The following is a 27,433-nucleotide window of genomic DNA, read 5'->3' on the forward strand; positions in this document are numbered from 1 at the left end:
CCCTTTTTTTGGGTGCTGTTGTAACTTTGAACAGTCACTAAACAAACTGTTGTTAAGTCGAGGACTACATGGACTCCCATCAGGGCATTTTGTGAGCGTCCCCCTACTCCCCACTGCCAGGCTGGCTAGGTCACTGCCCCAATCGGCAATACTGTTTCAGAAGCCCCTCTTACCCTGCCAAACTCAGATGACCAGTTGACCACAATGGTGTTGGGGACTGTGGCCGAAAGGCGCACCAAAGGCGTGATGTTGATTGGTCGACTCGGTCGCTTGGGTTCTGCGCCATTTTTGGTGGGAGGGAGGTAACCCTGCATTGGCAGAAGAGAACAGCTGCATTCAAGCCTATTGGCACACTGACCATCATCGCAATAGAATAGGATAGGATGGGATATTGGAAGGTATAGAATAGAATAGATGTTGGATGGAATAGGATAGGATAGGACAGGACAGGACAGGTCAGGTCAGGACAGGACAGGATAGAATAGAACAGGAGAATATAATACAGAATAGAATAGAATAGAATAGAATAGAATAGAATAGAATAGAATAGAATAGAATAGAATAGAATAGAATAGAATAGAATTGAATTGAATAGAATGCAGAATAGAATGGAATGGAATGGAATGCAGAATAGAATGGAATAGAATGGAATGGAATAGAATAAAGAATAGGATGCAAATGGAATGGAAGGGAACAGAACGGAATAGAGAATATAATACAGAATAGAATAGAGTAGGAATAGGATAGGAATAGAATACAGAATAGAATAGAATGTAAAATAGAATAGAATAGAATGCAGAATAGAATGCAGAATAGAATATAGAGTAGAGTAGAGTAGAGTAGAGTAGAGTAGAGTAGAGTAGAGTAGAATAGAATAGAATAGAATAGAATAGAATAGAATAGAATAGAATAGAATAGAATAGAATAGAATAGAATAGAATAGGAATAGAATAGAATTCTTTATTGGCCAAGTGTGATTGGACACACAAGGAATTTGTCTTGGTGCAAATACTCTCAGTATATATAAAAGAAATATACATGAGTCAAGAATCATCCAATGATAGTCATAGGGTACAATAAGCAATCAAATCATACTAGGAAACAGTCAATAAAAATTGTTAGGATACAAGCAATAAGGTTACAGTCATATAGTCACAAGTGGGAGGGGAGGGGTGATAAGGGGTGATGAGAAGATTAATAGTAATAGTAGTGCAAACTTTGTAAATAGTTGGACAGTGTTGAGGAAATTATTTGTTTAGCAGAGTGATGGCATTCGGAAAAAAACTGTCCTTGTGTCTAGTTGTTCTGGTGTGCAGTGCCCTATAGCGTCGTTTTGAGGGAAGGAGTTGAAACAGTTTATGTCCGGGATGTGAGGGGTCTGTAGATATTTTCCCAGCCCCCTTTTTGACTCGTGCAGTATACAGGTCCTCGATGGAAGGTAGCTTGGTAGTAATTGTTTTTTCTGCAGTCCCAATTACTCTCCAAAATCTGTGTATGTCCTGTTGGGTTGCAGAACCAAACCAGACAGTTATAGAGGTGCAGATGACAGACTCAATAATTCCTCTGTAAAACTATATCAGCATACAATTCTACAGGCAGGCGGGATATGGTTTGCTTCACTGTGGTTTGTTTGATAAACCAAAATGGGTTGGGCTCAAGCCAAGTTAAGCCATAAACCAGGGTGGATAAATATTGATATTTTTTTTAATCTAAAAAATCAGGTATATTTAAATCGGATTTTTATTCATTTTTATCATATCCAATTTCATAAAATGCTTTTGGAGTAAAAATCTATCTAAAGATAGTTTTCTATTTAAAATACATTAATTTGGTGATATTATCACTAGTATGGGAGCTATCATAGTATTATCACTGCTATTAATTTATGTGTTCTTATATTATTAGTATTTTTATCAGTTAAAGGGTAAATATTTATTGTAGTATTAGCTATGGTTTTTGGATCCTTGTAAATTGTATACCCTGACAATATGCTGTATTCAAAAATGTTTATGAATAAAACTATAAAAAAAATTAAAAGATTAATTTAGTTTATTCAGCCTGAAATGAAGCTTCATTATGTAGCATGAGGCTGTATAGTCTGCAATATTTATATTTTTTGGTAAACTCATTCAACAAATCCAAGCTCTGCAACGCTGAGATAATATGCCCTGTATTGATGCAGTCACACAATTTCACACTAACCATGAGATAAATCATAAAACGAAGTTCAGGGATATTCCTTTTATCCCATTGTTTTGCAAATCTATGTGTGCTGCCAATTGTATGATTGTTTGGAGAGAAATGAATCTGTGCCATCAGGCTCTAAGGGGGAGAAGGAAGGGCAAGCAGTAAAAACAGAAGTGAAACCGTCTAAGTAGCTTATAAATATAATATTAAAGAGCATCTGTCATTTCAGATCCAGTCATGTCCCTCACCTGGTTGTGTCCCTGCAAAATTAAAATTGAATGGGACTGTCGGTGAGTCAACAGCAGGTCAGAGGAGAAGCCGTTGCGGCAGAGATGACAGTGGATCTTCAAAAATCATATTGATTTAAATCAAGTCTTTTTACTCGCGATTTAAATCGTGATTTAAATCGTGATTATTTAAGTTGACTTGATTGAAATCAACTCCACCCTGCCATAAACAGAGACGGCACCCCTTGGCTGGGAGTGATGTTATCGCCAGGGTCACATATTCCAAGAGACAGAAGCAGAGTTTTGAAAGAGACCGACGGGCTTGAAGGAAGGCAAGCAATTAATGTTGAATTATGTAAAAATGAGATGGGTGCATAGCGATATTGACGGAAATTTTGGATAACTTGCCTAAAAGCATGCTGTGGTAAAACCAGGGGTGGGATTCGACCCGTTCGGGCTGGGTTGGGCAAACCAGATGTTAAATTTAACATCGCCAAAGCGGTAGTGGAACCGATGGCTGGCTCCGCCCACCCCACCCCGCCCCTCCCAGGAGTCTCCATGTGGCCCATTTTGGATGCAGATTAGTGCAGAGACTTGGGGACAGTGAAAAATGGGCCGAACCAGAAGTTCTAGAAGTCCAAGAATGGGCCTGTTTCCAGCTTCCAGAGGGCCTCTGGAGCTTGGGGAGGCCATTTTCGCTTGAGGGAAGCCTCCGGACTCTGGGGAAGGTGAAAAACGGCTCTCCTGGAAGTTCTGGTCGGCCACAGCCACCGTGGCCGTGCCCACCCAGCAACAGGGCAGTGAACCGGTTGCTGGGATTTTTGAATCCCACCCCTGGGTCAAACCCAATGGGGCTTGTATTTAGGTTTGCTCGAGAAACTAGTTGAATTTCTTTCATCCAGCCGAAAAAAAGAACAAAAAGATTTCAGCTCTTCTCTACCACCACTCAACACCCAGAACAGCATAGGTTAATTCCAAGGTTAACATCAGACCAACAATCAAGTCAACAACAACCCAATCCAGAAACTGCCCAAAAGAACATGTCTTAACAGCAGCAAGGATTATGTTCACACAATATTGGTAAAATGAAGATTTACCGTGAGATGAAAAAATAATTAAGAAGATACTATAGACTGTGCAGAAATGGATCGACTGACATTGAAAATTACCGCTGCACCATAGAGAGTATCTTAACTTTCTGCACCTCTGTATGGTTTGCCAATTGCACAGTGGCAGATAGAACAGCACTCCAGAGGGTTAACGTCATTGCCCAGAGGATCATGGGTTGCCCTCTCCCCTCTTTGGAAGAGCTTTATAGCTCCCGCTGCCTTAAGAAAGTTCAAAACATCCTCAAAGATCCATCTCATCCTGGGCACCCTTTTTTTTTTTTTTTTTGGGGGAGAAGAAACTATTACCATCTGGCAGACAGGAGAGGATAATAAAAACAAGGACAAATAGGCTGGAAAACAGCTTCTATCCCAGGGCAGGAGCTCTGTTGAATTCTGCTGTATAGTGCAGTGTTGATGCAGTGTTGGGGGGTTTCAATTCAATGTGTGGAATGTGAAGGATGTGCATTTGTTTTTTCATGGTCATGATGTGCACTGAAGATGGTGTCTGATTTCGTTGTATGAGGTGCAATGACAATAAAGTAAAGTAAAATAAACTAACGAGAAAGAGGATATAGAATAATATCAAACATGGAATTTATTTTACCAATGGCTGGAAAAAAGGGGTGAAGATTAAGTATGTAATTTGTATTGTTAAAGCAAATTAAATACCCAGACAACACGATGTTTATTCAGCACTAAGAAATGTATTTAATAGAAAATCAATATTTAAAAAAAACTACCAAAGTAAGGCAGGACATAAAAATATATTAATTTTAGAGAAATAATGATACAAGTTTTATAGTTTTATAGTGAAGTATTAGCAAGAGAAAGAATAAGGAAGTGTGAAAAGCCAAACCACAAGGATCATCTATCGGTCACAACGTCATATTTGCCAAGAAACTTTGTCTCGCTTGTAACAAAACCACAAGCTAGGGAGTTTAGTAAGGTGGGTTTGTGACATCCAGCCATCTTAGCCTAGCAACAGGGGAGGGGGGAAAGCTGTGTTTCAAGTAACCAATGAATGACTGACAAGTTATATTTCTGTGTTTTGCCCCTTCTGAAGAAGTATATAGATAGGCATGTGCTGTTCTATAAGAAATTTGTTCAGAAGTAGCTCTGGCTAAAATATTCTAACCTGTTTGCACAAATAAAACCAACTTATTTTTGGATTCCAAGGTCTGAGTCTCGTAATTTCCTGCAACAAAAGAGCCATCAGTAAATGGCCCACCCAAAGAATCTCCAAGACCACCACCCCACCCACACAGAGCGAATATAAACTGACGGCAAACAGGACTCCTTACTAGTACTGATGATGTTACCTAGTTAGGTCATGAAACGTCTGCCAGAAAACAAGGAAGCTCAGAGAGCACCAGAGGTGAGGGGGGATCCAACCCCATGGAATCCCCTTACAAAGGGGCGACCTGGACAATCTTTCTTCACCCAGCACAACAGAGAGAGCAGAACCGAGGAAGGCTGCCTATTCCCAGCTGTCTTGGGGCAGGTGGAATCCAAACAGGGAGCCACTGAGTGGGGGCTACCTCAATCATCCAGTTGGAACTATTTACTTTCAAGTGTGGGAAACGGAGAGGGGAGAGGAGCAGAGATGATATTCAGCCGGTTCTGAGCAGTTCTGGAGAACCGGCAGCAGAAATTTTGAGTAGCTGGGAGAACCAGCCAATCCCACCTCTGACTGGCCCCGCCCCCATCAATTCGCCTCCTCCCAATGAGTCCCAGCTGATCGTCAGGATCTCCTTTGGTTGCCCTGCACAGGAGAATGGAGCTGGAAAGCAGCTTAGTGGGGTGGGGAGGGAAGGGGGATTTGGCAGTATATGCTTCCCCTGCCACGCCCACCAAGCCACGCCCACCAAGCCATGCCCACAGAACCAGTTGTAACAATTTTTGAATCCCACCACTGCAGAGGAGAGGTCTACTCACGGGCAGAGGGCAAAGCTTCCCGTTGATTTTAACAAACAAATTGGGAGGGAAGTAATCTTCCTGCGGGCAGCTGGTTTCACATAAACAAAACCTGTATAAAAAATATAAAGACAACACCAGAAGGGTTAAGGCAAGGGTCTTCAAACTTGGCAACTTTAAGGCTTGTGGACTTCAACTCCCAGAATTCCTGAGCTCACATGACTGGAGGAGGAGGAATTCTGGGAGTTGAAGTCCACAAGTCTTAAAACTGTCAAATTTGAAGACCCCTGATCTATCACCTATCACCTATTTATCATCTCTCTCTCTCTCTGTACCTACCTATTTGTCTGTCTGTCTGTCTATCACAAGGATCTTCAAACTCGGCAAGTTTAAGGCTTATGGTCTTTAACTCCCAGAATTCCTGAGCTAACATGACTGGAGGTGGAGGAATTCTGGGGGTTGAAGTCCACAAGTCTTAAAGCTGTCCAGCTTGAAGACCCCTGGGTTAAGGGAAAGAAAATGCCAGAACAATCCCAGCTGCTACAGCCGAAAGCCATGAAGGAGGCATCGATCCGTGAACAGCACAGTAAACCTAAGCACAACATGCGAAAACATACGCTTGGCGAACAATTATCAGACTGGGAGACTAAAATCAGACAAATGTGGAAATTGACAATATGTGGCAACAGTAGAAATCCAACTTAAGTTTAAGCAAGAATGGCTCCCTTGCATATGTCACAGAGCAAGGAAGATTTGAAATATGGCTGTCGCTCTGCATTATGTGGCTGTAGAAGAAGCAACAGATGGAAACTCATCAAGGAGAGAAACAACCTGGAAATAAAGAGGAATTTCCTGACAGTGAGAACAACTAACCAGTGGAACTGCTTGCCACCAGAAGTTGTGGGTGCTCCCTCACTGGAGGCTTTTAAGACAGCCATTTGTCAGAGATAGTATCCTGCCTTGGGCAGGGGGTTGGGCTAGAAGACCTCCAAAGTCCCTTGGTGACTGATGAATCAGGATCTCTCCTGCCACTATAGATGCAGCAAATAATTTCCTGCTTTTCAAACATTCTTAAAAGAACCTTTTCTTACCTCAATTGCACCTGTACAGTATAATCACATTTGGCACCAGGTAAGATATCTCTGGAGGGGGAAAAAAGAGAAGAAGCTTAAATTTGTCTGGAAAATAACAAAGCAAATGTTGGAATCTGATGTATACATAAAAATTAGATTTTTAGTCCCACTGGATGATCTCTCTCCCTCCCTCCCTCTCTCCTCTCTCTGTCTGCTCTGTCTGCCTGTCTCTCTGTCCCTCCCTCCACATACCATACACATGCTATACACAAACACACACACGCATATATATACATATATTCTGATTTATCTTTGAAGAGGTTTCACTTCTCAGTCCAGAAGCTTCTTCAGCTCTGACTGAACAACAACTAATCAGTGGCAAGAGCTGAAGAAGCTTCTGGGTTGAGAAGCGAAACCTCTTCAAAGAAAAACCAGAAAGTTCAGTTGTCTCTTGAAAAAAGCACCTTTGGGACAACCACGATCTGGGGGATGGAGAATTTCCATAACAAATAATGAGAGAGAGAGACATATTTCAACAGAGGGAAGAAAAAAAAACTCCTTACCTGGAAGTAAGAATCTGTTGCACCTGCTGAGGAGTGAGAGCGAAGGTGAAATGGGCTTCCTCGAATCTCTGGCTGTTCACAGAAGCTGCAAGGAGAGAAGCACAGGTGACTTCCTGCCCACCCTCTGGATTTTAAGGATGGCCGGAGTTATGCCAAGCCGGCCTTCTGCAGCATTCTTTTTGCTGCTCGGAAGAAAACGGTGATGATCAAAGAGGCCAGGAAAGAGAGGAGATTGCAGAAAGAATGGAAGAAAACAAACAAACCAGCAAACAGAACAAGAAGATGAGGAGAAGATGATAAAGACAATAATGACTGATGAATTAAACCAAGGGAAAAGTACTTTTAAGAGATTTAAAAATGGAATCGGATAACTTGGAAGATATCTTCGAAAGGGAGATAGGGTAGGAGTTTGGGTGGATACTCTGGAGATCTGGCAGCTTAGGAGGATAAAGATGGGAGAAATATTCAGTCTGAATGGTGAAGATACAGATGTTGACAGAGACAAAGATCCAAGAAAAAAGTATGGGAGGCAAGCAAAAAAGTAAATAAGAGTATTTAAGTATTAACACAGACGAGAGATAATGGATAGAAAGGAATTATATATATATATATATTTCCTTTTTTTTTTTTTTTTCTAATATAATGATGGCCTGATTAGAAATTTGACTAGAGGTAGAAATAAGAACATGAAGCAATAGTTAGATGGAAAGATTGGAGGTTGAAAGATGGGTTTATACTCCTTGCAGACAACTGGTCATTTGCATTCTTTTTAGAGGGTCCTTGAGGCCACTTTGAGGTTTGTCTGTGTCCTCAGGGTCACCTGAGTAGTGCAAATGGGTGTGAAAGGACCCATTTATGTGAGGACACAGATTTATGTGAGGACACAGATAAACCTCCAAGTGGCCTCAACGACCCTCTAAAAGGATACAAATGACCAGCTGTCTGCAAGGAGTATATATCCTTCCGTTCCCCACCATCCAGTCCCAGCTGAAGAAGCTTCTTGGATGAGAAGCAAAACGTCTTCAAAAGAAAAACCAGGAATTCCATTTGCCTCCTGAAAAAGCACCTTTGGGACAACCTGGATGACCGAGAATCTCCATAGACATTCCTACCCGGAAATGTTAAGCACAGCCCAACCCGTCCCTGGCAGAGGACTCACCCAAAGTGGTGGGTTTGATGAGTTCGTCGTAAACGTCGTAGAAGGGCAGTCGACGCATCTTCACATCCGGATGGACAGGGTGGATGGGGGGCGACAGGTGAGGCACGTCGGCCTCGTGTTTGGACCCCAGCATCGGCACGGGAGGCAGCATGCCAGCCGGCACTCCGGAGGCCACCCCTCCGTTGTCGTAAGGCAGGTGGCACATGGCGCCTTGAGTCAACGCTGTGGCCGAGGGCAGCTGCCCAGCTGGGAGGTGGAGCATGGACAAGTCCGTAGGGGTGAGGATCTTGCGGGGGAAACGCCTCCGGTACAACTCCTTGATTTTCATCTGAACGGCGGAGCTGCAGCCCGACTTCAGCAACTGCAGCGCCTTGGTGAGCAGCTCGTGTTTCCGCCCGCTCTTGTTCCGCCCGGCAAAGCCCAGAAGCACCTGCAGCTCCGAGACGCGGAAGCTCATAACCATGTGCTGGAGGACAAATGTAGATTAAAATGAACATTAAAGTGCTGATCTATCTATCTAAAAGTGAAAGGCCACTCATGCATCATCACAAAATCTCCATAACCGTAAAGCCTACAAACTTGAAATTTGACACATATTGTTCTGACCCACGCCCTTTTCCAACAAATCAAACACAATCCAAAAGGAACAGAAACCTTGTAATGCTTTTACAAAATAATTAGCTGTGATAAGCACAAGTCTTGCCAAACTGTGCAAGACTTGCCAAAAGATAACAGACAAGAAATAATTTACAATACAAGAATCTTCAAATACAAACTCAGGATACTGGAATATCCATGAAGCTGGAGTTTCAAAATGTCTTTGCCTTCTGCAAAGAAGGTTAGTTTCACAGCAGGCTTTTATCTTCTTGAAGGAGGGGCAGCCTTACTCCCGAGTCGCCCGTGCTTTTGTAACTGCTTTTCTCTGAGCAATCCTGCGCTCACATGCACGTAGCACAGGCTCCTCGGGAACCTCCTCATCGCTGCTGCCAGCCCCCACAATCTCTGAAGGCAGCAGTCCACTCCCTAATGGTCCTGGCCCCTCATCTGAATCCTCGCTCTCCTCAGCCATCCGCACCTGCTGCCAGCTAACCACAACACATACGTTCCTCTTGGCTTCTAGGTGCTCACTAAGAAAAGATTTTTCCAAATGACCATCAGAGCCTTATTATTTCCTATATTATTATTATTAACACGCTCTGATGCTAAGGAGCTCTACTCCCCCTCCCCACCTGAAAAGAAATCTCTTCCAAATGCAAAACGTAAGAGGAGTTTCAGTTTCAGAGCACCAAGCAGCTTTAGTACAGAACAGTTGAGCCCAGACTCGTCTCCTTCTTACTCACACAGCAAATACTATTGCAGTTTCCAAACAGCCCTCAACTCTCTCACACACTGACAAGACACTAGCCAGATGAATACCAATGGATATGGTAGGCAGAGGCAGAATGTTGCCCCACACACACACTTATTTTCCTCCCCAAAAACTAAGCCCGACCACATAGTTTTGTAGCTACCACATGGGTATCAAGCTAGTAAAATAATAACATTATGGTTTAAAAAAGGGGGAAAAAAGGTAGTTGTAAGCCCGGACCTGGGGGGGAGAGCAAAGTTGCATGGTTCCAATCTAAGAATCATAGTATCAGCCTTGGAAGCTATATTTTACTTGGAAGCTTCAAAGCTGCCACATTCAGTGCCTGGGAATTTGGGGCGGGGGATTTCATGGAGAGGCAGAAGATTAGACACAACACCATTCCTTTCTCAGAGAGTCAAGGACAAGTTTCCCTGCACCTGGAAGGGAGTGACTGGAGGAATGTCTCCAGTTGGGGCGAAGATTTGATTGGGCCATGCGATGGGCTGATGGATGCAGGGGGTTAGATCTTCGATTTCTCTTTTGGGAAGGGAAAACCTGGAACTCTCAGATTCGGGTTTTCCCAGATGTGCCAATATGAAAACTCTAATAAAATGGAACTTTGAGGAATTGATTGTTTCTTGGTTTGGAGTTGGTTAGTTGGAATGCTGACACATAGCTTGTTCAAGGACTTTAGGGCTCATTAAACATTGTTGTCATATTGGCACATCTGGGAAAACTCAAATCTGAGAGCAATCTGAAGCAGTGTGAGCAAGAAGGTGACAGCAAGGAGCCTGGGCGTGGCTTAGCTCAACTGTCCTGTATTAAAGCTGGTTGTTGCTGTGAAACTGAAACTGAAACTCCTCTCCTCTGCTTGTGTTTTGCATTTGAAAGAGATTTTTTTTCAGGTAGGGAGAGGGAATAGAACTCCTCAGCATCAGAGCATGTTAATAATGTATTTATTTATTTATTTGATTTATATTGCCGCCTATTCGCCCATGGCGACTCAAGGCGACTTACACAATGTAAAATCATATTTAAAACAAAAATAAAAAATAAAAACTAACAAAGAGAATCAAATAAATTAGTAAAGTACCATGGAACAAAATTTTGGAAAAAAACAAACAAACAAAAACCTCTCACCCCCCCCCCCACCTCGAGGACAGAGGGTCACACTAGCCATTTGATGGGCTCCATCCCTCTCTGGGTTCCCCAGGCCCACTGGCCAAGCCAGATCTGGGGGGACGATGTTCCAGAGAGACGGAGCCACCACGGAGAAGGCCCTTCTTCTGGGTCCCACCAGATGTATCTCCCTCAGGGGTGGGACCCCCAGCATTCCCTGCCTCCTCGCTCTAATGGGTTGGGTAGATGTCACTGGCAAGAGATGTTTCCTCAGATAACCAGATATAATAATAATAATAATAATAATAATAATAATAATAATAATAATAATAATAATAATAATAATAATAATGGAAATTCTAATGCTCTGATGGTCATTTCGAAGAATCCTTTCTTAGTGAGTTCCTGGAAGCCAAGAGGAACCTATGTGTCAAATGTCAAGTTTGTGGGCTTTACGGTTCTGGAGATTTAGTGATGATGCCTGAGTGGTATTTTGCTTTCTTATATATAGAGATTGACAGTTGTCACACACAACTTTAACATAATTTTCTCTATTTGTTTCTAAAGCCCAATCTCCTGCACACAAAACACATCATGGTCCTCCCAACAGGCAGCTAGAGCAAACCTTCCCCTGGCTAATGAAATAGAGGACAAACAAGAAACATACATACATACATACATACATACATACATACACACACACACACAGAGAGAGAGAGAGAGAGAGAGAGAGAGAAGGGGCCAGCAGGGATGAATCCTGCCTGCTGTGAAGAAGCCTTCCAATTCCAAAGAGCGAGAGAAAAGAGAAGGAAATTGAGAAGGCAGCCCAACTTATGGTTTATGGGTGGCCCCACTCAAATCTTTGGAAAAACAGGATTCCCGCCAGCCCCTCCATGTGCTCCAAAAGGACCCTCCTCCGGGCCAGGATTTCTTCATCCAGGGCTTATTTGCAGAAAAGGGGGAGGGGGAGAGGGGCTGGCAGGGAACCCAGCCTGTAAAATTCCATCCCTTTAAGGGGGGGGGGGGGTAACCAAGAGCCACGTACAGAACCCTGCGTGCAGCCGACATCCTCCTAGCTTGTCAAAAGCTGGATTCTTTTTCCGTTTTCCCAGCCTTAAAAGGCTGCTCAGACGCATTGGTGCACCAACAGGTTAAGTCCCCCGCCGAGTTGAATTTACTCCCACTGTAACATGGGGAGCAAACAACTACTACTACTACGGTCCCTTGATCCTTGAGACTAAAGTACAGGCAGTCCTCGACTTACAACAGTTGGTTTAGTGACCGTTCAAAGTTGCAATGGCGCTGAAAAAGGGGACCTATGCTCATTTTTCACACTGATGACTGTTGCAACATCCCCAGAGTTATGCAATGGGGATCTACCTATCTTCCATCATACTGCCTGTCTGCTCTCTCTCTCTTTCATCTACTGTCTATCATTCTCTGTCTCTATCATTTTCTCTCTCTCCCACCTTCCTATCTGTCTGTCTGTTTCATCTACTGTCTATCATTCTTTCTCCCCTTACCTTCCTATCTGTCTCTCTCTCTCTCTCTCTCTCTGTCTATCTTTCATCTACTTTGGCTATATTCTCTCTGTCTCTATCATTTTCTCTTTCTCCCCTTACCTTCCTATCTATCTGTCTGTGTCTGCCTATCTCTTTCATCTACTTTGTCTTATCATTCTCTCTGTATCATTTTCTCTCTCTCCCCCTACCTTCCTATCTATCTACCAACTAACCTACCTCCATACAAAAACATATGCTTTATATACACACACATACTTATATACAGGTAGTCCTTGACTTACAACCAAAATATCTATTGATAAGCGAGACATTTATTAAGGGGTTAACTTATCGTTATGTTATTTATACTTGGATGCTTCACAAGTGGTTCATATTTATGACGGTTGCAGGGTCCCAGAGTCATGTGATCACCTTTTGTGACAAGCAAAATCCATGGGGAAGCCAGATTCACTTAAACAATCGTGTTACTAATTTAACAACTGCAATGATTCACCTTAACAAAGGTGGCAAGAAAGGTCGTAAAAATGGGGCAAAAACTCACCATCTGTCTCCCTTAGCAACATAAATGTTGGGCTCAACTGTGGTCGTTAAGTCGAGGACTACCTGTATTGGTCTGGTTCATCAACCTCCTTAAACCGCAGTTGCCTGACCCAAGTCACAACAAACTGTAGTTTTCCAAACAGAGCTGCTGGGTCCAGTCAACAATTTCAGCCACAAATAAAGATACTGCATTCTGACTTAATGCTCTAACTAATTCTGTCATTACAGGTAATCCTCGACTTACAACAGTTCATTTAGTAATCAAAGTTTCAATGGCACTGAAAAAAGAGACTTACGACCGTTTTTCACACTTACGACCTTTGTAACATCCCTATGATCACGTGATCAAAATTCAAGTGCTTGGCAACTGATTCATATTTATGATGGTCGCAGTGTCCCAGGGGTCACATGATCCACTTTTGTGACCTTCTGACAAGCAAAGTCAATGGGAAAGCCGTGTCACTAATTTAACAAATGTAATCATTCACTTAATGGTGGCAAGTAAAGTTGAATGGGGCAAACTCACTGTTTCACTTAGCAACATAAACATTGGCCTCAATTGTGGTCGTAACCCAAGGACTACCTGTACTCAAAGGCAATTCAGAGATAATGTTGTGCAAGAGCCATTCGTATCTTGTGCCAAAATCAAAGCAAAATCACTGAAACACCCAATGCATGGACTTATGTTTAGAGAAGGGATTAACCGCAGTGCCGTGTGTGTGTGTGTGTGTGTATACACACCATCTTGGAAATGATGCTCACTCAAGTCCAAAATTAAAAAATGGGAAGAGTAACGTACTTTGAGAAAATTAAAAATGGTCCAAACTTTGGCAGCTAGATCACCAAAATCACAGATATGTTTCATAGAATCAAATGGCTGGAAGGGACCTTGGAGGTCTTCCAGTCCAACCCTTGCCAAAGTCAGGAGTCCTTTACTGCATCTGGAACAAATGGTTGTCCAATCCTTTCTTGATCCCAGTGAGAACAATTAACCAGTGGAATAGCTTGCCACCAGGAGCTGTGGGTGCTCCATCACTGGAGGTCTGGAGAAACTGGGGGGCCACTTATCTGAAACGGTATAGGACTTCCTGCTTGAGCAGAGGGTTGGACTAGAAGACCTCCAAGGTCCCTTCCAACTCTGTTCTGATTGAAACTTATCAAGGAGAGAAACAACCTGGAACTAAGGAGAAATTTCCTGACAAGTGAGGACAATTAACCAGTGGAACAGCTTGCCACCAGGAGTTGCGGGTGCTCCATCACTGGAGGTTTTCAAGAAGAGACTAGGGCAGTCACTTGTCTGAGATGTATATATGCTTGGGCAAGGGGTCGGTCCAGAAGACCTCCAAAGCACCTTCCAATTCTGCTATATTTTTATTTGGTGGAACAGCTTCCCCCCCGAAATTGTAGGGGCTCCATCCCTGGAGGCTTTCAAGAAGAGACTGGACATCCATTGGTCTAGACTGGTGTAGGGCAGGGGTCTTCAAACTTGACAGCTTTAAGACTTGTGAACTTCAACTTCCAGAATTCCTGAGCTCACATGACTGGAGGAGGAGGAATTCTGGGAGTTGAAGTCCACAAGTCTTAAAGCTGTCAAGGTTGAAGACCCCTGATCTATCACCTATCAATTTATTATCCCTCTCTCTCTCCGTAGCTACCTACCTACCTACCTACCACTATCTATCTATCTATCTATCTATCTATCTGTCTGTCTGTCTGTCTGTCTGTCTGTCTGTCTGTCTGTCTGTCTGTCTGTCTGTCTGTCTATCTATCTATCTATCTATCTATCTATCTATCTATCTATCTATCTATCATCTATCTATCTATCTCTATCATCTATCACAACTGTCTTTAAACTTGGCATGTTTAAGACTTGTGAACTTCCACTCCCAGAATTCCTCCTTCAGTCATGTGAGCTTGGAAATTCTGGGAGTGGAAGTCCACAAGTCTTAAATTTGCCAAGTTTAAAGACCATTGTGATAGATGATAGAGATAGGTACTACTAGAGGTAGGGAGGGAGAGAGAGAGAGAGAGATGATAGATAGGTGATAGAATTCAGGGGTCTTCAACCTTGACAGCTTTAAGACTTGTGGACTTCAACTCCCAGAATTCTTCCTCCAATCATGTTAGCTCAGGAATTCTGGGAGTTGAAGTTCACAAGTCTTAAACTTGCCAAGTTTAAAGACAGTTGTGATAGATGATAGATATAGATAGGTAGGTAGGTAGGTAGGTAGGTAGGTATGGAGAGAGAGGGGGGGATGGTAAATGGATAGGTGATAGATAATAGTTCAGGGGTCTTCAACTTTGACCGCTTTAAGACTTGTGGACTTCAACTCCCAGAATTCCTGAGCTAACATGACTGGAGGAGGAATTCTGGGAGTTGAAGTCCACAAGTCTTAAACTTGCCAAGTTTGAAAACCCTTGGTAGGGTCTCCTGCTCGAGCAGCGGGTTGGACTAGATGTCCTCCAAGGCCCCTTCCGACTCTTGTTCTCCTGTCATCCCACCAAGGCTCGCCCTGCATCCCGGACCCCTTTCATCCCCTGAACTCCTGGGGTCGGATTCTTAAGGGTGGGGGGGTCTCCCTCGGCCCCTTACACCCCCAGCTCTGCCCCCTATTTCTCCCCCCAACAACTCACCCCTCCCCGTCTGCCCCCTCCCCGCCCAAATCCACCCCTGTCCATAGCCCCCCTTTTCTTCACCCTTTTCTCCCCCCCCCCCCGCGCCCCAGAAGTCAGAGACGCCCCCTCCCCACCGCCTCATTCGCATCCCCATCCCCGTCCCCAACCACCCTAACTTCCCTGGATTCCCTCCCTGGGGGAGGGGGATATCGTCCACCCCCCACCCCGCAATCCTGCCCCCGGGACCTTTGCAGCCCCCTCCCCAAAGACGGGCGAGAGTCCCTACCCCACCCCACGTCGACCCAACCCAGGTTCCCCCGTTTTTCCCCTCTCATTTCCCCTCCCGGACTCATTTCCCCTCCCGAGCCCCTGCTCCCCGAGGATGATGGACTTTGTAGTCCCGCCCCATCAGTTTCCTCCTCCCCACCCCAAACTCCCGCCCGCCTACCTTCAGCTCAGCCGCCTCCGCCATCTTGAGGCATCGTCGCCCCTCGCCAGGGAGCGGGGAGAAATTTCTTCGCCAAGGACGAAGCGCGCGACAGACAATAGCAGCGGCGCCGGCCTGGCCACGCCCCCTCGTTCCCCCCGAAGAGCGGTGGGGGGAGAAGAAGAGGAGAGGGGCGGGGCTTGTGAAGCGCCGTAGGGAAGCGCAAGGCCGGCGGCTTAAGGGAGCGTCGCCAAAGTGCCAACCGCGCGCCCAGGCGGAGGGAAAGATACAGAGAGATACAGATACACGTTAACCGAGTTGGAAGGGACCTCGGAGGTCATCTAGTCCAGCCCCCTGCTCAAGCAAGAGATCCTACACCATTTCTGACAGATAACAGATTAACAAAACTGGAAGGGAGCTTGTAGGTCATCTTGTCCAACCCCCCGCCCAAACAGGAGCCCCTACACCATTTCTGACTGATGGCAGTCCAGTCTCTTCTTGAAAGCTTCCAGTAATGAAGCTCCCACAATTTCTGAATAACAGAATAATAACAGAATAAAAGTTGGAAGGGACCTCATAGATCATCTAGTCCACCCCACCCACCCAAGCAGGAGACCCCACACCATTTCTGACAGAAGGCAGTCCAGTCTCTTCTTGAAAGCCTCCAGTGACAAAGCTCCCACAACTTCCAGGGACACTTCTGTTCCATCAGTTGGTTGTTCTCACCTTATTACCAGGTTGAATCTCTCCTTGATCAGCTCCCATCTGTTCTTCCTTCTTGGCCTTCAGGTGCCTTGGAAAGTAGCTTGACCCCTTCCTCCTCTCTGGGGCAGCCCCTCAGATATTGGAAGACTGCTCTCCTGTTTCCCCTGGTCCTTCTCTTCCCTAGACTAGCCAGGCCCAGTTCCTGCAACCGTTCATCTTATGTTTGAGCCTCCAGTCCCCTCATCATCCTGGTTGCTCTTCTCTGCACTTTTTCTAGAGTCTCAACATCTTTTTTCATAGTGTGGTGACCAAAACTGGATGCAGGATTCTAGGTGTGGCCTTACAAGGCTTTATAAAGTGGTATCCCTTGATTGTATCCCTCTGTTGATGCAATTTAGAGGTAAGCATGTTGTAGCACATCTGTTAAGTAAAATTTGCCCCTTTTTACAAGCTTTCCTGCCACATTCCTTAAGTGAATCACTGCAGTTGTTACATTAGCAACACACTTGTTAAGTGAATCTGGCTTCTCCCATGGACTTCGTTTGTCAGAAGGTCGCAAAAGGGGATCACACACGACCCCAGGACACTACGACGCTCATAAATACAAGGCAGGCGCCAAGAGTCTGAATTTTTTTATCACGTGTCCTTAAGGATGCCTCAACGGTCAGTAAGTGAGAAAAACATCACAGGAATGCTACATTGCTACAAAGATTTGCAAGTGTGACGAACGGCCTTAAGTCACATTTTTCGATGCCGTTGTGACTTTGAACAGTCACTAAACAAACTGTTGTAAGTCGAGGACTACCTGTTACAGCAGGGGACTTCAAAACTCGACAGCTTTAAGACTTGTGGACTTCAACTCCCAGAATTCCTCCTCCAGTCACCTTAGCTCAGGAATTCTGGGAGTTGAAGTCCACAAATCTTAAACTTGCCAAGTTTGAAGATCCTTGTGTTACTGTATAAAAATAAACATAAAATGACAATGGCTTTTCGCTGAGCCTGAAAAATGCTCGTGATCTCATTCCAGCAGGCAGAGACAGTAGATTAACATATTCAAAACCACAGTTAGGACTTCCTGTGCAGCAAATTCCTTGGTCAGCCCAGGAATTCAGAAGATAAACAAGAAGAACTCCTTGCAATGGCTGGAATTCTCGCCAACCCTGGTTTCATCCAGCCAATGCCTCGGTGGTCAAGTGGAGGATTTGGCCCTGGTGTCGATGCCAATGCCATCTCTGCAAACCCGCCCCGTTGTTCAAACTTGACCCAAAGGCATTTTTAGATTTTTTTTAGATTTATATTAACAGAATTGGAAGGGACCTGGTAGGTCATCTAGTCCAACCCCCTGCCCAAGCGGGAGACCCTACACCATTTCTGACAGATGGCAGTCCAGTCTCTTCTTGTCATATAATTATGTTAAATGTTCTGTGGGGTCATTGGTGCTCCCTGAACTTGCAGATGTTTCAGAATTACCCAACTAGGTAACATCATCAGTGCTCGAAGGGGAGTGGGGTTTGCTCTCTTTTTGTATACTTGTGGCTTGTCTATGTTGATTTCCTTGATTAGGCTATTAGCTTGTTCATCTGAGTTGGCAGTTCCTTGATTGGGGTACTGTTTATTTCAGATTAGATTAGGTGTACAGAGTTGGAAGGGACCTTGTAGGTCATCTAGTCCAACCTCCTGCCCAAGCAGGGGACCCTACACCGTTTCTGACAGATGGCAGTCCAGTCTCTTCTTGAAAGCCTCCAGGGATGAAGCTCCCACAACCTCCAAAGGCATCTTCTGTTGCATGGGTTGATTGCTCTTACAGTCAGAAAACTCCTCCTTATTTCCGGGTTGAATCTCTCCTTGATCAGTTTCCATCCATTATTCCTTGTCTGGCCTTCAATGGTGCCTTGGAGAATAGTTTGACCCCCTCCTCTCTCAGGCAGCCCCATTGCCCTTCAATGGATGCCTACAAACCAGGTTTTTATAAGAGATACCAGTAACAAACCACTTGGAGGGTGTGTTTGTACAACCCACCAGGCTCAAAATAGAAATGGCGGGGGGGGCTGCAGTTCCATATAGTGCACCAGTTGTCCTTCTTGGCTTAGAATTATTCCCCCCGCCCCCCGCCATTCCTTTGAATTACAGGTAGTCCTCAACTTACAACAATTCATTTAGTCACCGAAGTTAAAAAAGTGACTTACAAACATTTTCCCCACTTAACGACCTTTGCAGCATCCCCACGTGGTCACGTGATCAAGATTCAGATGCATGGCAACGGACTCGTATTTATGACGGTTGCAACGTCCTGGGGTCACGTGATCACAGTGACCGTCATAAATGTGAAACGGTTGCCAAGTATCTGAATTTTGATCATATATGACTATGGGGGATGCTGCAATGGTCATAATTGTGAAAAACGGTCTTTAAGTCACATTTTTCAGTGCCCACTGTAAGTTTGAACCGTCTCTAAGTGAACTTTTATAAGTTGAGGACTTCCTATCCCCTGCACCTGTTTTTGAAGTAAGGCAGGAAATGCTGCAGATCTGACTGAACCTAGACAGCCAAAGGGCTTGTTGAAATGGCAGCCAACAAATTAGATTTCTCCTGCCTTGCCGCAACCAAATTCTTAGGACTGAAATAGATGGCAAAATAAAAATATAGCCTTAAATAAGTCTCCAACTCCAGAAATAAAAAAGGGATGTTTCACCATTGTCATTTTGGGCTTAGAATTAAAAAATTTAAATTTAAAAAATTTAAAAAATGTAATTTTTTTTAAAATTACATTTAATTTTTTTTTAAATTACATTTATTTATTTTTTAAATTTACATTTAAAAATTTTAAAAATGTTACATTTAAAAATTTTTAAAAATTTACATTTAAAAAAATTAAAAAATGTACATTTAAAAAAAATTAAAAAATTACATTTAAAAAATTTAAAAATTTTAAATTTATTTTTTTTAAATTACATTTACATTTTTTTAAAAAATTACATTTAATTTTTTTTTAAAAAATTACATTTAAAAAATTTAAGAATTTTACATTTAAAAAATTTAAAAATTTTACATTTAAATTTTTTTTTAAATGTACATTTAATTTTTTTTAAAAAATTACATTTAAAAAATTTAAATTAAAAAAAAATTAATTGTGCCACAACCTGGCTAAAAGCCATTTGAATGCTTACTGCTTTCTCAACCTCAGAAGCTCTAAAATGTGTGGATTTCAAACTCCCAGAATTCTCTAGTCAACATGCTTGCTGGGGAATTCTGGGAATTGAAATCCAACATGGCTTCAAGTCACTAAGGTTCAAAAAACCCACCTGTGCAGCATTTAAAGTGGTGCTTCTCAAACGGTTTGCCTTCTATACGCCAAATGGCTTATAAGAAAGTCCTTCTTTAAATAACAGGTGAACAAGAGTTGGGAGGGACCTTGGAGGTCTTCTAGTCCAACCCCCTGGCCAAGCAGGGGACCCCATACCATTCGGGACAAATGGCTGCCCATTCTCTTTTTTAAAAACCTCCAGTGATGGAGCAGCCACAGCTTCTGGAGGCAAGCTTGCCATTGATTCATTGTCAGAAATCTCAAGAAATTCCTCCTTAATTCCAGGTTGATGAGCTTCCATCCATTGCTTCTTGTCTTCCCTTCGGGTGCCCATTCTTTTAATTAATTAATTAATTAAATTAACCCCATTCTTTGTGATTACTCTTTTGAGATAGCTAATGGGTTTGTGTTGCTACCTTAAAACACACACACACACACACACACACACATTCACCCAATTCGGTTTACCCAGGTTAAACTCACCAGGCTACCTTTGAATTACCTCTTTTGCTATCGTTGTAGGTACACCGAAGACAAATTCCCTGTGTGTCCAATCACATTGGGCCCAGAAAGAATTCTAAAATGCTACATTTTTTTTAGCTCCACTTTAGGCACAAAAAAAGGCACCATCTACCATCCCTGTCCTATTGTCCCCATTTATTCGTACCTATTTCCTGCATTCTTACTCATGTTTATACTTATAGCTATTATCTTGTAAGCGATTGACAAATCAAACAAATGAATAAAATAAACAATGGGAGAGAGGCCAAGCTGACCCTTCTGAAAAGCGCTTGGATTCATGCAGGAAATTGGGATTAATTTGAAGCCCACCCACCTACCCACCCTCAAAACCCCCAATTTGCATTATGGGAAACCTCAAAGGCGAGCAGACACCCCCCCACTCCTTCAGGCAAAAAACCCATCCCCAAAAAGTCCCGCAAAGCTGGGAAGACATTTGGTCACTGTTCCTGAGATACTAAGCCATTTCTGCAGGATTTGTGGCTTTGAACCGCTTCCTTACACAAAAACAATATTTTGGGGGGATTGTCCTGGGCTATTTTCACTTACCCTGTTCTCTTTAAAGTCCTTTTTCCTCTTGGCTGCAACCGGCCTCTGCCAATAAGCCTATGGGAGACCCAGGCAGCGCTGGTTTTTAAGGCTTTTTTGCTCCCCAATTGTTAGGTCCACCCCTCTTTTGTCCCCTTCGCTTGCACGAAAGAACCCATCTTCTGCTCCCAAGCCAGAAAGACTTTTTAAAAACCACTCCTCCAGCTGGTTCCTGGGTTAGCTAGAAGCAGGAAGTTGCAGATCCAGGCAGTAAAGAAACTTACACTTACACACACACCACACACACACACACCACACACACACACAGAGAGAGAGAGAGAGAGAGAGAGAGAGAGAGAGAGAGATAAAAACACCGGAAAAACTGTTTTATTCACTGGTTCTGCCCCCTGCAGTTTGATCGCCACATCAGCCAGGGTTTGAAGCAGATCTTAAATCAAGTTACTAGTTTAAAATATACGATAGTTCTCTTGGTTTTATTTATTTACCGTATTTATCGGCGTATAACACGCACTTTTTTCCCTCTGAAAATAGGGGCAAATGATGTATGCGTGTTATACGCCGATATAATGTTAAGAAGCCTTCGGTGAATGCTGCTGGGATCGGGGATCAAGGACACAAATGAAAGAAGGGAGGGAGGAAGCAACCGAAGCCTGTCCTTCTCTCTGGGTCAGCTCTCTCAGTTGCTCTCTCGCTCCTCCACCAGCACAGGAAGAAACTGCTTCAAAGAAGCGGGGGCTTTTCCTGTCGCCTCTCCCCACCCCCACCCCGTCCGCCCGCCCGCCCGCCCGCAGTGCTCGCTGCCGCCTGCCGCCTCGTTAATGGTTGAATCGGAACAGCTTCGGCTGAGTAAAAGAGGCGAATAGTTATTATTCTCAGCCGAAGCTGCTCCCAAACAACCAGAAACTAAGGCAGGCAGGCAGAATTTTTTAAAAATTTTTTCCTGAAATTTCCCCTTAAAATGAAGATGCGTGTTATACGCCTGTGCGTGTTATACGCCGATAAATACGGTATTCTTTTTTGTTCCTTCCGGCCACGAGAAGCAGTCTGCAGGGAGTGAGAGAGACTCAGAAATCTCACTTCTGTCTAAGTGCTACTGCTACTGCTACTACTCTTCCTTCCTCCCTCCCTCCCTCCCTCCCTTCCTTCCACTCGGAACCCAGAATTGCAAGCAAACTCTGCCCACAGTCAGGAGTTTGATTCTAACCAGCCCAAGGTTGACTCAGCCTTCCATCCTTCCAAGAGCAATAAAACAAGGACCCGGATTGTCGGGGGCAAGAAGCTGATGCTATAAACTGCTTTGACAGGGCTGGAAAGCACTGCGAAGCGGTATATAAATCTAAGTGCTATTGCCCTTCCTTCCTTCCTTCCTTCCTTCCTTCCTTCCTTCCTTCCTTCCTTCCTTCCTTCCTTCCTTCCTTCCTTCCTTCCTTCCTTCCTTCCTTCCTTCCTTCCTTCCTTCCTTTTTTCTGTGGTGGCGCAATGGTTAGAATGCAGGATTGTCCATTACCAGCACTTCAGTCCTGACTGGCTCAAGGTTGACTCAGCCTTCTGTCCTTCCTAGGTGGGTAAAAGGAGGAGCCAGATTGTTGGTGGGAGAGGCTGACTCTGTAAACCGCTTAAAGAGGGCTGGAAAGCACTGTGAAGCAACCTACGACAACAATGACTTACTACCACAATATTGCTGTTGCTAAGTGAAACATTCGTTAAGTGAATGTTTGTTGCCCCGTGTTACAACCTTTCTTGCCAAAGTTGTTAAGTGAATCGCTGTAGTTATTAAGTTAGTAACCTGGTTGTTGAGGGAACCTGGCTTCTCTCCATTTGACTTTGCCGGTCAGAAGATCTCAAAATGGAGATCACATGACCCCCGGGACACTGCGTAAAGATGAGTCCATTGCCAAGCAGCCGAATAAGTGCGAAAAACAGTCCTCCGTCGCTTTTTTGCACAGCTGAATGGTCACTAAACAAACTGTTGTAAGTCGAGGACTACCTATATAAGTCTAAGAGACCTTCAAGAAGAGATTGGACTGCCCTCTGTCAGAAATCGTGTAGGGTCTCCCGCTTGGGCAGGGGGTTGGACTAGATGACCTATAAGGTCCCTTTCAACTCTTATTATCTGTCATCTGTCGAGTGCTATTGCTATGCACGCACATCCTGGCTTGTTTCCCTAAGTGTCACAACTCAATTTGCACGAGAGCTCAGCCGCATCACCGGAGATTGTTCCAAAGAGGTTTTTTCAAGAGGCAACTGGACTTTCTCTGGGTTTTTTTCTTTTTCTTTTTCCCTTTGTTTTTCTTTTGAGATTTTTTTTTAAATTTGAGATTGACAGGACCATCTCCAGACAGACAGCAGAGGGAACTCCTGCCTAAGGAAACGAAATGGGACAACATTCATTTAACAGCTGTCTCCCCTCCCCCCCCCCCACCCCGCATCATAAATGTGGAGCTCCGTTGTGGTCATAACTGGAGGACTTCCTGTACTTGCAAGCCCAAGTTCTGTCATTCCCAAAGACTAGAAACTTGCTCGTTCTCTATTAAAGAAAAAAGCAACCACCCTAGGAAGAAAATTAGCAGTGTTCCAATATCTCAGGAGCTGCCTCCAAGAAGAAGAGGGGGTCAATCTATTCTCCAAAGCACCTGAGAGTAGAACAAGAAGCAATGGGTGGAAATTAATCAAGGAGAGAAGCAACTTAGAACTAAGGAGAAATTTCCTAATAGTGAGAACAATTAATCAGTGGAACAACTTGCCTTCAGAAATTTTGAATGCTACAACACTGGAAGGTTTTAAGAAGAGATTGGAGAATCACTTGTCTGAAGTGTGTAGGGTTTCCTACCTAGGCAGGGGGTTGGACTAGAAGACCTCCAAGGTCCCTTTAACCTGGAAATAAAGAGAAGCTTTTTGAAGAACAATCTACCGATGGAACAGAATTTGCCTTTGGAAGTTGTGGGAGCTTCATCCCTGGAGGCTTTCAAGAAGAGAGACTGTGCTGCCATCTATCAGAAATGCTGTAGGGTCTCCTGCTTGGATGGGGGGCTTGGACTAGATGACCTACAAGGTCCCTTCCAACTCTGATTATCTGTTATCTGTTACCTTCCAACTCTGTTATTCTATTCTAAAAGGGCCCTGCATTTTCTGCCCATTTTTTGCAGGCCTCTCTTATTTATTTATTTTTATTTTATTTTATTTGGTTTTTCAATTGCTTACAAGATAATAGGTATAAGTAAAAACATAGTTATGAATACATAGATACATGTAAGAAAAATAAAAAGTTCCCCAGCCAGTTGTGCTGCTTTCTAAATGAGGCAGGTGTCAAGTGAAAGAGAGAAAAAAAAGACCCGTAGGATGTCGAATGGATAAACACAACGGCTTTTGTTCCCTCTGCACATTTTTTCCAGGATTCCTCACCCCCACAGCCTGGCCAGTTTTTCCATACCCGGGCAGCTGTTTATCCCACACCGTGCCCGAAGCTGCCCCAAGGACCCAGGCCGGCTTCGGGGAAGGATCCCTGCGCTCTTTTGAGGGGTGTCCCATCCCATCCAATTCCCCCTCTGATGTTCTCAGTCTTCGAAATGAGGAATCCTGTCTTCCAGGACGATGTGGCCAGCCTGCCGGCACCTTGGTGGGATCTCCCGGGAGAAGGCTGGCTTCCTACCAGAAAGGTAAGGAGAGGAGACCCACCGGGAGGAATCTGGAGGTTCAGGGGGGAAGAAATTAGAACAATGGGATAAGTTCTCCCCAGCACCACCACCACCCTACAGGCAGTCCTCGGCTGGCAAGCACCACTGAGCCCCAAAATTGATGTTGCTGGGTGTGAAATTTGTGGAATGTGAGTTTTGCCCCATTTTTTTTATTTGATTATTATTACCTTTTATTGTCAGAGTACAACATGTGTACAATGAGATTAGCTGAGCCTCCCTTTGTGCACACACACACACCCAACACAACTCACAGTGAGGACAGAAGTCCCAAACTTATTGCACTATGTGATCTTGTTGCACAAAATGCACTGGCCCCGCAAGTCTAGAATAGAATAGAATAGAATAGAATAGAATAGAATAGAATAGAATAGAATAGAATAGAATAGAATAGAATAGATATTAGAAGGAATAGAATAGAATAAGAATAGAATAGAATAGATATTAGAAGGAATAGAATAGAATAGAATAGAATAGAATAGAATAGAATAGAATAGAATAGAATAGAATAGAATAGAATAGAATAGAATAGAATAGAATATATGCAATGGAATGGAATGGAGTGGAGTGGAGTGGAGTGGAGTGGAGTGGAGTGGAGTGGAGTAGAGTGGAGTAGAGTAGAGAAGAGTAGAATAGAATAGAATAGAATAGAATAGAATAGAATAGAACAGAACAGAACAGAACAGAACAGAACAGAACAGAACAGAATAGAATAGAATAGAATAGAATAGAATAGAATAGAATAGAATAGAATTCTTTATTGGCCAAGTGTGATTGGACACACAAGGAATTTGTCTTGATGCAAATACTCTCAGTATACATAAAAGAAAAGATACATTTGTCAAGAGTCAAGAATCATAAGGTACAACAATGAATGATAGTCATAGGGGACAATAAGCAATCCAATCATACTAGGAAACAGTCAATATAAATCGTAAGGATACAAGCAACAAAGTTATAGTCATACTGTCACAAGTGGGAGGTGATGGGCGATGAGAAGGTTAATAGTAATAGCAATGCAGACTTTGTAAATAGTTGGACAGTGTGGGGGAATTAGTTGTTTAGAAGAGTGATGACGTCTGGGGAAAAACTGTCCTTGTGTCTAGTTGTTCTGGTGTGCAGGGCTCTATAGTATCGTTTTGAGGGAAGGAGTTGAAACAGTTTATGTCCATGATATGAGAGGTCTGTAGATATTTTCACAGCCCTCTTTTTGGCTCGTGCAGGATATAGGTCCTCCATGGAAGGCAGGTTGGTAGTAATTGTTTTTTCTGCAGTCCTAATTACTCTCTGGAGTCTGTATCTGTCCTGTTGGGCTGCAGAGCCAAACCAGACAGTTATAGAGGTGCAGATGACAGACTCAATAATTCCTCTATAGAACTGTATCAGCAGCTCCTTGGGCAGTTTGAGCTTTCTGAGTTGGCGCAGAAGGAACATTCTTTGTTGTGCATTTGTGATGACCTTTTTGATGTTAGGTGTCCATTTTAGGTCTTGTGATATGATAGAACCTAGGAATTTGAAGGTCTCTACTGTTGATACTGTGTTGTCTAGTATTGTAAGAAGTGGTAGTATGGGAGGGTTTCTTCTAAAGTCTACCACCATTTCTACCACCAAGTCTATCGTACTATGTTGACATGAAGTTATTTTCCGTTCAGGAGTCTGACTGCCCACAGGTAGAAACTGTTCTTCACCCTGTTGGTGCTGCTGGCTCTGCTTCTATATCTCCTGCCCGATGGTAGGAGAGTGAAGAAGTGCTGATCGGGGTGTGAGTCGTCCCTGAGGATTTTCCTCGCTCTTCTAAGGCAGTGAGCCCTAGTGAGGTCATCTAGTGGTGTCAGGGAACAGCCCACAATGTTTTGTGCTGTGCTCACCACCCTCTGTAGTGTCTTTCTATCCGCGGCTGTCGAGCCAGCATACCACACCCTCATGCAATATGAGAGGACACTTTTCTATTGTGGACCAGTAAAAGGAGGTCATCAGTCATTGTTCCATTTTGTTCTTTTGCAAGACCCTGAGGAAATGGAGTCTCTGTTAGGCTTAGGACTTTTCTGGCCACGTCTGTTTAAGTCAGGGGTTGGCAACCTTAAACACTTAAATAGCCACAAAAGTCCTAACCGGAAGCCTCCCGCCGTTCAGTTTTGAAGCCGACCGGAAATCCAGTTCCCCCACCATAGAGTCTCCTCCTAGCATGGCATCCTTTTTCCTCTACCTGTCCTAACCGAAAACCCTATCAATTGTGGAGCCGACCGGGAAACCCACCCCTTGCCATAAAGTCTCCTTTTGGCACGCTGTGCTTCCCCTGCCTCCCCCCAAAACCAGAAGCTCCTCTCAAAATTGAGGTTCCGACCAATGACAGACAGGGAACTGCAGCAGCGGGATGAAAGAACCACATGCGGCTCCGGAGCTGTGGGTTGCCGACTCCTGGTTTAAATGAATCCCTGCAATTGTTAAATGAGTAGCCCAGTTGTTAAGTGAATCTGTTTCCCTGTTGAAGTTGCATGTGGGAAGATCGCAAAAGGGGGAAATCACAGGTAGTCCTTGACTTACAACAGTTCATTTAGTGACTGTTCAAAGTTACAACGGCACTGGAAAAAAGTGACTGAGGATCAGTGGTGGGATTCAAAAAAAATTTTTACTACTGGTTCTGTGGGCATAGCTCGGTGGGTGTGGCTTGCTGGGTGTGGCAGGGGAAGGGAGAACAGAGCTGGAAAGCAGGTTGGTGGGTGTGGGGAGGGAACAGGGATTTTGCAGTATCCTTCCCCTGCCATGCCCACCAAGCCACGCCCACCAAGCCCCACCCACTGAACCAGTAGTAAAAAATTTGAATCCCATCACTGGTCCACGTGATGAAAACTCAGATGC

At 43.9% G+C, this 27,433-nt stretch overlaps 2 protein-coding genes and 1 long non-coding RNA gene across 6 annotated transcripts in view; 1 reads left to right on the top strand and 2 right to left on the bottom strand.

The window, feature by feature from the left end:
* Nucleotides 1-21,116, bottom strand: part of PIAS3 (protein inhibitor of activated STAT 3) — a 45,700-nt gene extending 24,584 nt beyond the window's left edge. The window contains exons 1-6 of one of the 3 annotated variants that reach the window (XM_026686475.2): nucleotides 20,883-21,116; nucleotides 8,233-8,698; nucleotides 7,074-7,158; nucleotides 6,529-6,579; nucleotides 5,459-5,549; nucleotides 174-308 (exon numbers count right to left, since the gene is read on the bottom strand). In XM_026686475.2, coding sequence (XP_026542260.1) covers nucleotides 174-308; nucleotides 5,459-5,549; nucleotides 6,529-6,579; nucleotides 7,074-7,158; nucleotides 8,233-8,695 — 825 coding nt within the window. In that variant the 5' untranslated portion in view covers nucleotides 8,696-8,698; nucleotides 20,883-21,116. Of the gene's footprint in view, nucleotides 1-173; nucleotides 309-5,458; nucleotides 5,550-6,528; nucleotides 6,580-7,073; nucleotides 7,159-8,232; nucleotides 8,699-15,826; nucleotides 16,216-20,882 lie in introns of those variants that run through there. The other 2 variants (XM_026686474.2, XM_087943412.1) reach the window with 2 other exon arrangements.
* The window catches only part of LOC148129478 (uncharacterized), a 133,469-nt gene that overhangs the window by 24,584 nt on the left and 81,452 nt on the right, over nucleotides 1-27,433 (bottom strand). The gene's annotated exons all lie outside the window — the stretch shown is intronic.
* Nucleotides 24,295-27,433, top strand: part of ARHGEF2 (Rho/Rac guanine nucleotide exchange factor 2) — a 170,732-nt gene continuing 167,593 nt past the window's right edge. The window contains exon 1 of one of the 2 annotated variants that reach the window (XM_087943409.1): nucleotides 24,295-24,538. In XM_087943409.1, coding sequence (XP_087799535.1) covers nucleotides 24,431-24,538 — 108 coding nt within the window. In that variant the 5' untranslated portion in view covers nucleotides 24,295-24,430. The remainder of the gene's footprint in view (nucleotides 24,539-27,433) is intronic. The other variant, XM_087943408.1, reaches the window with a different exon arrangement.

Source organism: Notechis scutatus, chromosome 14 (genome assembly GCF_049901735.1).
Source record: "Notechis scutatus isolate UNSWTSFEM ecotype Mainland chromosome 14, rNotScu1.2, whole genome shotgun sequence".
Taxonomy (NCBI): Eukaryota; Metazoa; Chordata; class Lepidosauria; order Squamata; family Elapidae; genus Notechis; species Notechis scutatus.